This window comes from Heterodontus francisci, chromosome 43 (assembly GCF_036365525.1).
Source record: "Heterodontus francisci isolate sHetFra1 chromosome 43, sHetFra1.hap1, whole genome shotgun sequence".
In the NCBI taxonomy this organism is placed as follows: Eukaryota; Metazoa; Chordata; class Chondrichthyes; order Heterodontiformes; family Heterodontidae; genus Heterodontus; species Heterodontus francisci.
In genome coordinates this window covers 28,610,462-28,622,936 of record NC_090413.1, presented here as the reverse complement: position 1 = coordinate 28,622,936, position 12,475 = coordinate 28,610,462, and the positions used below count along the sequence as shown (strand labels likewise).

The window sequence follows — 12,475 nt, the reverse complement described above, 5'->3', positions numbered from 1 at the left end:
CATCTTCCCCTCTCTCAGTTTGTAGCCGTTCAGTTAATAATCTGCCTTCCTGTTTTTGCTACCAAAGTGGATAAACTCACTTATCCACATTATACTGCATCTGCCATGCATTAGCCCACTCTTTCAACTTGTCCAAATCACCCTGAAGCCTCTCTGCATCCTCCTCGCAACTCACCCTCCCACCCAGTTTTGTGACATCTGCAAATCTGGAGATATTTCAATTAGTTCCCTCATCTAAATATATATATTGTGAATAGCTGGGGTACAAGCACCAATCGCTGCGGTACCCCACTAGTCACCGCCTGCCATTCAGATAAAGACCCAGTTATCCCTATTCTTTGTTTCCTGTCTGCCAACCAATTTTCTATCCATCACAATACACTACCCCCAATCTCATGCCCTTTAATTTAACACGGCACAGTGGCGCAGTGGTTAGCACCGCAGCCTCACAGCTCCAGCAACCCGGGTTCAATTCTGGGTACTGCTTGTGTGGAGTTTGCAAGTTCTCCCTGTGTCTGCGTGGGTTTTCTCCGGGTGCTCCGGTTTCCTCCTACAGCCAAAAGACTTGCAGGTTGGTAGGTAAATTGGCCATTATAAATTGTCACTAGTATAGGTAGGTGGTAGGGAAATATAGGGACAGGTGGGGATGTGGTAGGAATATGGGATTAGTGTAGGATTAGTATAAATGGGTGGTTGATGGTCGGCACAGACTTGGTGGGCCAAAGGGCCTGTTTCAGTGCTGTATCACTAAATATAAAAAAATATATAATCTCTTAGGTGGGACTTTGTCAAAAGCCTTCTGAAAGTCCAAATAAACCACATCCACTGGCTCCCCCTCATCAACTTTACTAGTTACATCTAGTTAATTTTAGCAGCTACACTTTTGAAAAGGTATTCTGTCAAAAACCTGGGTACTTTGCAACAGGAAATTGATAAACCATAGCTTCCTGACAGGCAGGGTACATTTAAAGTTACAGTATCCTATACTGTCACAGGCTGGGTTTAATCTTGCTCTAGCGATCTGCTTGGGCTGTATCCTGCTACTATCCCCTAGATCAGGTGGCCCCTTCACCACAAATTAAGGGGCTTGTGTATTCCTTGGGTTATTGACCTGTGCCTTCAATACTTCTCAGGATGTCTGTTCCATTGTGGGATTGTCCTTCCTGTAAAAGCCATACGTCTTTGGGCAGATATCCACTGAGTCTGGCATGTGGTCAACTCAATATTGAGTTCAAGAATGGCCTTCCCTCTCTCGATGAATCAGCTATAAGTGTTTGTTCTCAGGATGTGACCAGTGCTGGCAAATGAGCATTTATTGCCCATCCCTAGTTGCTGTTAAGGTGGTTGTTGTCCCTCCCTTTGAACCACTTCAGTAATTGTAAATGGTGCTCCCATGAGGGTGTTAGGTTCAACTCCATAATGGCTGCCATGATGACTGTCAGTAACCCTGTAAAAATCAAACAACTGTTCTGAAAGTGCTTCTGTTTTGTTAAATATATTTTTTGAGGCATTCAGTCAAACTGAAGAAATGTTGGACCAGTTTTTTTTTCAAGATGGTAATCAAGAGGACACTGAAAGGTTCTGAAGAAGGGTCACTGACCTGAAACGTTAACTCTGCTTCTCTCTCCACAGATGCTGCCAGACCTGCTGAGTATTTCCAGCGTTTCTTGTTTTATATCACTGAAAGGACTTGTTTTACAACAACAGTTATTGGTTGTCACATGACTCAAGTTAAAACTAGAACAGAAGCCCTGGTAGCTGGGGAAGATGTGTGCAGAGAGGTGACGGGTCAGAGGGTGAACTTTCTGTTACCGGTTTTACTTTTGAATTGTTCTGAGTTGGGAATCAACTGTTTAAAAGGGAGTTGGAGTTTTTAAAAATCAGCCTAAAGGACAAAACCCCAGCTCAGCTCAGCCTGCAGGAGAAGAAAAGAAGAGGAAGAGATCTTCCAAGGAGAGAAGAGAATTCCCAAGGAAGGAGAGAAGACCACAACCCAGCTCAGCTTTCCAGCACCTCTCTAAAAGACCCTGAGAAGTCCCCTGTGTCAACTGATCTCGTCTCCTGTCTTTGAAGAAAAGCCTGCTAAATTAAATTCTCAACGCTGCCAGAAAAGAACTTTTCTAAAAGATCCCAGTGTCCTGTCTACGGGTACCCAGAGGCCAGACTGTATGCAAGTTTTGAAACACAACATATCTCATCTGCTGTTTCTTCAAGAATGAGCAAGTATTCAGCCCAAGTGGTTTTTTGTCAGTAACAGAGCTCTAAGCAAAAATCCCTTTTGTTTTTCTGGTTAACCGTGATTAAATGTGTGTACGTGAGTGTGAGGGGCTAAGGTAAAAAGGGAACTTTAATATTTCAATCTGTGTGTTTATGCTTTACTTCATTACTGGTTAAGACTTGCTTTATAATAAACTTTTTTTAAATTTAAAAAAATTTTTTGTTGTTTATTGAAGAAACCTGGTTGGTGTGTTTTAATCTGGGATAAAGATAGAGTCTATGATTGACCGTATCGGTAAATGGGAAAAAAAATAAATATATGTTGTGAACCATGGAGAAGCAACACTAGAATAAACAGTGCACTCCTCCCGCCTCGGTTGTAACACAACTAATCTCATCTGTAGCCAATGTGAATATAGATCATGTTCCGCTCCTGATAGTCAAGTATTCCAACAGCTGCTGTTTAATCCACCATTAAACAATGGCTGGGTGCCAGGGGATTGAACCAGCAGAATTTGGTGTCTCCAAGACAGAGAGTTGATGGTGGGATGAGGGTCTGTCTGTGCTCCATGCCTGCAACTCAAGGAGCATGTAGCGACAGCATGAGCCTGTCTGCTGTCGCTTCTCTAATAGCTGCTGTCCTCTTCTGCAGGTCAGAGGGGAGCTGGAAACAACTGGGGGTATAAAATCACTACACAGCAGCTGAACTGGCCCAGTCAGTACTGGATTGGTGAGGAAGGAGGTAGAGAGCTGCGACTGTCTGCAAGAGTTTCGGCTCACCTATTTCTGGGTGATGGCAGAGGACCCAATATGGGAACCCTCCTCAAAGAACACAAGAAACAGGAGCAGGAGTCGACCATATGGCCCATTGAACCTGCTCCGCCATTCAAAACGATCATGGCTGATTTTAGGATTCAACACCACTTTCCCGCCTGCTTGCCATATCCCTTAATTTCCTGAGAGACCAAAAGTCTGTATATTCCAGCCTTAAATGTATTCAACGATGGAGCATCCACAACCCCCTGGGATAGAGAATTCCAAAGATTCACAACCCTTTGAGTGAAGTAATTTCTCCTCATCTCCGCCCTAAATGAGCGGCCCCTTATCCTGAGACTGTGCCCCCGTATTTTAGATTCCCCGACAGCGAAAATAATCTCTCAGTGTCTACCCTCTCCAGTGTGTTTAGAATCTCATGTGTTTCAGTGAGGTCACCTCTCATTCTTCTAAACTCCAAATAATATAAGCCCAATTTACTTAGTCTCTCATCATAGAAAAACCCCCTCATCCCAGGGACCAATTTAGTGAGCCTTCGCTGCACTGCCTCCAATGCAAGTATATCCTTTCTTAAATATGGAAACCAAAACTGCACAAAGTATTCCAGATGTGGTCTCACCAAAACCCTGTACGACTGTAGCACTACACCTTTATTCCTGTACTGCAACCCCCTTGCAATAAATGTCAACATGCTATTTGCCTTCCTAATTGCTTGCTGCACCTGCATGTTAACTTTCTGCATTCCTTGTACAACAGGGTTGTCCAACCTTTTCGGGCAGAGGGCCACATTATGATTTTTGCTCGGCCCATGAGGCCAATGAGCACATTTCTAAAGATAAAGGCATTAAAGATTTATCTTACTAATTAAAACAACATCTAATGTGCATTTTTGTGAAGAAGTTTTAAACGAGAAGACTAATTTATTGATCCTTTGTTACCACTATATTGAAAACTGATTTAGTGACATACCTGGCATTGTTTTTGCTTGCATAAGTAGTCAATCTCTGCCCGCACACTTGATGTAGCGATGCAGAGTATTCTGGATAGATATTCATCTATCAGGAGTGATCTTGATCTCTCTCTGTGTCTCTCCCTGTGTTCCCCCCTTTCTGTGTCGTCCTCGCTCTCTGTGTTCCCCCCGTCCCTCTCTCTCTCTGTCCCTGCGCTCCCCCCCTCTCTCTGTTCCCCTTTCCCTGTTCCTGCGGCTCCACCCCCCTTGCCCCCTCTCTCTGACAGTTGCACTGAGCAGGAGCGCTGAGCACAGTAGCTTTGTGGTTGTCTAGTTTGTTTAAAAACATCACGCTGAGTTTTACAGCTAACCGGTGCTGAAGCAGAGACGCATCTCCCAACATCGGACAGATTCGGGGTTTTCCAGCGGGCTTTTAAAAGCCGCCGTGTTCCTGCTGCAGCAGCGGCCAGCTGTGAAACTGACTTGTGATATTTTTTTGAAGGCCGCTCTGCAAGAAGAGGACAATGGGAAATTTCCCATCTCCAGTTACGGAGCCCTGGAGAGAATGAGGAACGGCTCCGGGTACAGTTTACACCCGCGGGCCAGATGGAAACCTTTGGTGGGCCGGATCCTGGCCCGCGGGCTGTATGTTGGACAACCCTGTTGTACAAGCACACCCAAATCTCTTTGAACATCAACACTTACGAGTTTCACACCTTTTAAAAAAAATTCTGCTTTTCTATTATTACCAAAGTGCATAACTTCATACTTCCCGACATTGTACTCCATCTGCCATCTCCTCAACCAGCAAGGTCAGACAGGTTCCATCCCCCAAAGAGACCTGAATTGTTGTAGAACGGGACAATGCCACCCTGTCAGTCGACCAGCTTGTAGAGAACACAGGTGACACCTTCTGCATTGACAGTGAAGTCTAGGACATCTGTTTCCCTGCTTTAAAGCTCAAAGCCCCATGGGCATGATGAGCTAGGAGTGCTAAGATCCCTTTGAAGGATAGTGGACTGTGCCCATTAACAATGACTGCATACAACAATAGTAATCGTGTTGCATAAAGCAACATCCCACTAGCAGCAATCAGATAATACTGGGCAGGAATTGGGAGAATTCCTGTTCCTCTTCAAATAGTGCACTGGGATCTTTAACACCTGAACTGGTACATTGGCTCCTCTGAAAGACAGCATCTCTGATGATGCAGTACTCATGCATTGGAGAGTCAGCCTAGACTCGTGCTCAATGTGACATTAAACTCAGATTGCATCAGGTGAATATAAGAGACGCCATGACACATTTGAAGAGAAGGTGTCCTGACTAATAATCATCCCTCAACCAATCTCCTTAAAAAAAATTATCTGGTCATTATCTCATTGTTGTTTGTGGGATCTTGCTGTGTGCAAATTAGCTGCTCTGTTTGCTGCATTACAACAGTGACTACACTTCAGAAAAGCACTTCATTGGCTGTAAAGTGCTTTGGTGTGTCCTGAGACCATGGAAGGCGCTATAGAAATGCATGTTGCGGAGTTTGCAAGTTCTCCCTGTGACCGCGTGGGTTTCTGCCGGGTGCTCCAGTTTCCTCCCACAGCCAAAGACTTGCAGGTTGATAAGTAAATTGGCCATTATAAATTGCCCCTACTGTAGGTAGGTGGTAAGAGAATTGTGGGGATGTGGTAGGGAATATGGGGTTAGTTTCAGTGCTGTATCTCTCTATGACTCTATGTTCTTTCCCTTTAGCATCTCAATATAATATAGAGAGACTGACACTAGGTGGCAGCTTGAGACTATGATCTGATTTAGACAGACTCAAGAGTTCACCTACCTAGGCTCAACTATCACCAGTAACCTGTCTCTCGATGCAGAAATCAACAAGCGCATGGGAAAGGCATCCGCTGCTATGTCCAGACTGGCCAAGAGAGTGTGGGAAAATGGTGCACTGACACGGAACACAAAAGTCCGAGTGTTTCAAGCCTGTGTCCTCAGTACCTTGCTCTACAGCAGCGAGGCCTGGACAACGTATGTCAGCCAAGAGCGACGTTTCAACTCATTCCATCTTCACTGCCTGCGGAGAATCCTTGGCATCAGGTGGCAAGACCGTATCTCCAACGCAGAAGTCCTCGAGGCGGCCAACATCCCCAGCATATACACCCTACTGAGGCAGCGGTGCTTGAGATGGCTTGGCCATGTGAGCTGCATGGAAGATGGCAGGATCCCCAAGGATGCATTGTACAGCGAGCTCGTCACTAGTACCAGACCCACCGGCCGTCCATGCCTCCACTTTAAAGACGTCTGCAAATGCGACATGAAGTCCTGTGACATTGACCATAAGTCATGGGAGTCAGTTGCCAGTAATCGCCAGAGCTGGCAGACAGCCATAAAGGCAGGGCTAAAGAGTGGCGAGTCGAAGAGACTTAGCAGTTGGCAGGACAAAAAACAGAAGCGCATGGAGAGAGCCAACTGTGTAACAGCCCCAACAACCAATTTTATCTGCAGCGCCTGTGGAAGAGTCTGTCACTCTAGAATTGGCCTTTATAGCCACTCCAGGCGCTGCTCCACAAACCACTGACCACCTCCAGGCGCTTACCCATTGTCTCTCGAGACAAAGAGGCCAAAGAAGAAAAAAGATAGATTCTGCTGCAGTTAGCCAGTGAGTAACAGGAGCTCCCTGGTTCAGTCCATAACCTGTGCTGAGTTAGCTCATCTTACCTGCGTACTGCAGGGCACTTAGGGATGGGCAATAAATACTGGCCTTGCCGGTGACATCCACATCCCATAAATGAATTTAAAAATGGTGGGGGCTGCAGTGACCCTCTGTGTTTGGAGTTAATGAAAGGAAATCCCATTGAAGCTCCCAGATCTGATTGCAATTCAGTGCCACCTTCCTCTGACCTCTGAGTGTATGGATATCACCGGGCTCACCTGTAATATCCCCATGGCCGAATAGTCGTCTCACACTGGCTGTCTAGCCTCACAAATGAACACTGGTCTTCTCAGGTGAGACTCTGGAAGGGGCCTGATGTCTGTGGAACCATATGTTAGGAAGGAATCATTGCCTTCAGGAGAGGAGAAAAATGAAACAATCCCCCTTCCATCCATGACAGCGATGCCCACATTCCAACTTATAAAACATTCCGGATAGTTCCTTTGGATCTTCAGGTTAAAACACTGTTTTCCTTTTAGCCCATCTTACTAGCAGATCTCCTGTGGCATTGCTGGTGGTAAGTTGGATGGTGTGCTATTTCATGACAACAGGAATTATTCTGCTTTTAAGGTGGCACGGGGGTATAAATAGGCTAGACGCTTTAATTTGAGTCTAATTGCTGGAAATTCTGGTCAGTGAGAGGCTAATTGCTTTTGATGAAGGGAATGAGCAGGTTGTCACACTTTTGTAAATCTCTGGGCATCAAGTTAGAGGAAATCAGCAGGATATGGCTAGCATTCTTTTTTTGAACTTTTACCAGTGTAAGTGCGACTGATTCAAAACTTTTATCCTGAGATAGATTTTAGCTCTTATTTTTCTGCGCTGAAACTCTTCATATCCACATTACCAGCCCTGTCATATTTTTATGAAGCATCTAACTTCATTTTAAAAATTGTAATATATTGAGGATTGATGTAGGGAGAGGGAGTATGCCACAGTAACCTCTGTCCCAGCTTGTGGTCCCCACCGTTAATAGCAACACTCAACTCAAAGCCTGTGGTGTCACTATATAGAGTGACTCTGCTCTGAGTAGCACGTCATACATCATACTTCCTACAGTATAACGGAAAGATCGCAGCATTACGTACTGGCAGAAAACTCTGTCAAATCCAACAAATGCAGTACTAGGCACCCCCACCCCTCCCCCTTCTCCTTCCCAAACTCTATGATCCGTCCAAATCCAGACCAGGATTCTTTGGAGCTGGGAACACTGGCCATGTAGACAACCATGGGATCCAGGATCAAGTAAGAGACTCAATCACTTTCAACGCGATTACAGGATTGCGACACTTTCCTTATTTTGTCTGATGAATTTCTTTCTCTGCAATCGCTGTGCTCAGTCGGTGGCTGAGTGGCAGTTAGTTGTTTGAAGCGAAATAGGGGTTTGAAGGGAGTTGAAACCGCAGCATAGCTGATGCTTGAGTTAACAGGTGGTTTTGTATTGTTGAAGTGAATTTAAACAATTAGTTCCTAAGTCCCATTTTTAATTTCTCTGCTAAAGCTTTAAACTTTGCCAACAAAGGTAGTTGGTAAGCAAGGACTGGGAGAGGGTAATGTCGCTTGTACACCTGGGATTGAGTCCGGACAGCAGATTAAGCGATGACAAAATGGTTGCTAAAGAAAGGAAGTGTGTACCTTCACTGAAGGCTTAACACAGGTTTGTGACCTGATAGAGACAGAGCATTCTTATATTTGTTCTGCTGTGTGTAGTTGTTTCAATCTGTGTTCTACAACACAGATGACACTGAATAATCTGACAGAAGCTTGTTCTTCCAAAAGTAAATCATCACTCTCAGAAAGTAAGAAGCTTTGAAATAGCACAGAGAGCGGATGTTAAACTAACTTCATGGGGTGGTTTGTAAGCAACTGTTTCACCAGAGGCTGATGGTGGGGTTTGTGGATACTCTGGCCTGTTGTATAGTATTTCTAAATCTGTTACAGGACATTGCTTAACTAATATTAACCCGGTACAGGCCAACTTAATTTGTAAAAGTTGAGAATAAAAGGACCTTGAGTTCAGAGGAAGCAGAAACATAGAGGAAGTTTCCCTTTTACTGTTCCTTTATAATGCCATTCTATTACAAACTATGTGATAGCTGCACTTGTTTCACTAATTCATAAACAGAATCTCATGATAGCACTGGTTTAATCTGGAGAAGTCTCCTTTCTTTGTCGGGTCTGGTCTCTTCCCCTCAGGCCAGGGCACGATCATTGAATAGTTCGTGCTCCAGAGACTCCAAGCTTAGTTGCTTCCCAGTTGGACGTTGGATCTATATATGTCCCATTTGTTCTGCCAACATGCACACCCTTCCCTGCCCCTCCTTGTGTGGGTCCTAATTATCACACAGTTTTAACATTGGGACTCAGCGCAAGAAATGTTTATAAGTGATCTACCCCTCTTCCTTCATTAGTTTTTATCACATTTCCTGTTCATTGAGTTTTGGCTTTATAGTGTTAATCAGATTTTATTTCAAGATTATTTCTAAAAAAATTTTTTGCAGGGTTGCCAATTTTAGTGGATTGTTGCAGCTTGCAACTAGTTTTAAGCAACAATATTAAACCAAATACAAATCACAGCTACATTACACATCACAACAAATCCATTAGTTGTTCCCTCCTCCTGTCCACCCAAGACTTCAGCACCATGATCATGTCCATGTTGTTTCCTATCCTCGAAGTTTGTGTGAATTGACCAAACTACACACCCAGTGTGAAAATCAGTGACATGTGAATCCCTCTCACCACATGTTTTATCTGTTTTCTTGTAAAATCAGTTCATCACTGAGTCTTTCTTTTGATTCAGTAATACAGCAAACTGTGGGACAGGGATTATGCTGCCCTATTACACTCTCTGTACTGCCACCATGACCAGGAGCTGAGCAGATTGTGGCAATTTCCTCATCGGAAGGGATGCAAGAACATTAGAATTGGGAGCAAGAGTAGGCCACTCGGCCTCTTGAGCTTGCTCTGCCATTCAATAAGTTCATGGCTGTTCTGATTGTAACCTCAACTCAACATTCCTGCTTACTCCCAATAACCTTTCATCCCGTTGCTTATCAAGAATCTATCTACCTCTGCCTTAAAATATTCAAAGACTCTGCTTCCACCGTCTTTTGAGGAAGAGAATTCCAAAGACTCACGACCCTCTGAGAGAAAAAATTTCTCCTCATCTCTGTCTTAAATGGGCGACCCCTTATTTTTAAACAGTGACCCCCTAGTTCTAGATTATCCCACAAGAGGAAACATCTTTTCCACATCAACCCTGTCAAGACCCCTCAGAATCTTATGTGTTTCAATCAAGTCACCTCTTATTCTTCTAAATTCCAGCGGATACAAGCCCAGCCTGTCCAATCTTTCCTCATAAGACAACCCGCCCATTCCAGGTATTAGTCTATAAAACCTTCTCTGAACTGCTTCCAACACATCCTTCATTAAATAAGGAGACCAATACTGTACACAGTATTCCAGATGTGGTCTCATCAATGCCCTGTATAACTGAAGCATAACCTCCCTACTTTTGTATTCAATTCCCCTCACAATAAATGATAACATTCTGTTTAGCTTTCCTAATTACTTGCTGTACCTGCATACTGACCTTTTGCGATTCATGCACGAGGACACCCAGATCCCTCTGCATCTCAGAGCTCTGCAATCTCTCACCATTTAGATAATATGCTTCTTTTTTATTCTTCCTGCCAAAATGGACAATTTCACCTTTCCCACATTATATTCCATTTGCCAGATCTTTGCCCACTCACTTAACCCAACCCTTGTAGCCTCCTTATGTCCTCTTCACAACTTACTTTCCTACCTATCATTGTGTCATCAGCAAATTTAGCATCCATACCTTGGGCCCTTCAGCAAGTCATTTATATAAGTTGTAAAATTTGAGGCCCCAGCACAGATCCATGTGGCACACCACACATTACATCTTGCCAACCAGAGAATGACCATTTATGCCTACTCTCTGTTTCCTGTTAGCTAACCAAAATGTTACCCCCTACACCATGAGCTTTTATTTTCTGAAATAACCTTTGATGTAGCACCTTATCAACGGCCTTCTTATCAACTCCCTTTATCCACAGCACATGTTACTTCTTCAAAGAACTCCAATAAATTGGTTAAATATAATTTCCCTTTCACAAAACCATGTTGACTCTGCCTGATTACCTTGAATTTTTCTAATTGCCCTGCTATAACATCTTTAATAATAACTTCTAACATTTTCCCTATGACAGATGTTAAGCTAATTGGTCTGTAGTTTCCTGCTTTCTGTCTCCCTTTTGATTAAAGGAGTTCCATTGGCTTTTTTCCAATCTAATGGAATCTTCCCAAATCTAGGGAATTTTGGAAAATTCAAACCAACACATCAACTATCTCACTAGCCACTTCTTTTAAGACCCTAGCATGAAGTCCATCAGGTCCCGGGGACTTGTCAGCCCGCAGCTCCAACATTTTGCTCAGTACCACTTCCCTGGTGATTGTAATTTTCTTGAGTTCCTCCCTCCCTTCCATTTCCTGATTTACAGCTAATACAGCTGTTACTTGTATCCTCTGTGGTGAAAACTGATGCAAAATACCTATTCAGTTCATCTGCCATCTCATTATTTTCCCTTATTAATTCCCCAGACTCACTTTCTATAAGACCAGCGCTCATTTTTAACTCTACTTTTTAAAATATGTGTAGAAATTGTTACTATCTGTTTTTATATTTTAGCCCGCTTTCTCTCGTACTCTAATTTTTCCCTCCATATTAATCGTTTAGTCATTCTTTGCTGCTTTTTATATTCTGTTCAATCTTCTGATCTGCCACCCATCTATGTGCAATTATATGCTTTTTCTTTAAGTTTGCCATCAAGCAGCACTTGCTTAGCAATAACCGGCTCAGTGACATTCAGTTTGGGTTCCGCCAGGGCCACTCAGTCCTGACCTCATTACAGCCTTGGTTCAAACATGGACAAAAGAGCTGAACTCAAGAGGTGAGGTGAGAGTAACTGCCCTTGACATCAAAGCAGCATTTGACCAAGTATGGCATCAAGGAGCCCTAGCAAAACTGGAGTCAATGGAAATCAGGGGGAAAACTCTCCGCTGGTTGGAGTCATACCTAACGCAAAGGAAAATGGTTGTTGGAGGTCAATCATCTGAGCTCCAGGACATCACTGCAGGAGTTCCTCAGGGTAGTGTCCTCGGCCCAACCATCTTCAGTTGCTTTATTAATGACCTTCCCTCAATCATAAGGTCAGAAGTGGGGACGTTCGATGATGATTGCACAATGTTCAGCACCATTCGTGACTCCTCAGATACTGAAGCAGTCCGTGTAGAAATGCAGCAAGACCTGGACAATATCCAGACTTGGGCTGATAAGTGGCAAGTAACATTGGCCTCACACAAGTGCCAGGTAATGACCATCTCCAACAAGAGAGAATCTAACCATCTCCCCATGACATTCAACAGCATTACGATCGCTGAATCCCCCACTATCAACATCCTAGGGGCTACCATTGACCAGAAACTGAACTGGAGTAGCCATATAAATACCATGGCTACAAGAGCAGGTCAGAGGCTAGGAATCCTGCAGCAAGTAGCTCACCTCCTGACTCCCCAAAGCCTGTCCACCATCTACAAGGCACAAGTCAGGAGTGTGATGGAATACTCTCCACTTGCCTGGATGGATGCAGCTCCAACAACACTCAAGAAGCTCAACACCTTCCAGGATAAAGCAGCCCGCTTGATTGGCACCCCATCCACAAACATTCACTCCCTCCATCGACGCACAGTGGCAGCAGTGTGTACCATCTACAAGACGCACTGCAGCAATGCACCAA

At 44.0% G+C, this 12,475-nt stretch overlaps 1 protein-coding gene across 2 annotated transcripts in view; it reads left to right on the top strand.

The window, feature by feature from the left end:
* Positions 1-7,676: 7,676 nt before the first annotated feature.
* LOC137355780 (DENN domain-containing protein 1B-like) overlaps positions 7,677-12,475 on the top strand; it is a 63,596-nt gene continuing 58,797 nt past the window's right edge. The window contains exon 1 of one of the 2 annotated variants that reach the window (XM_068021286.1): positions 7,677-7,895. In XM_068021286.1, coding sequence (XP_067877387.1) covers positions 7,879-7,895 — 17 coding nt within the window. In that variant the 5' untranslated portion in view covers positions 7,677-7,878. The remainder of the gene's footprint in view (positions 7,896-12,475) is intronic. The other variant, XM_068021287.1, reaches the window with a different exon arrangement.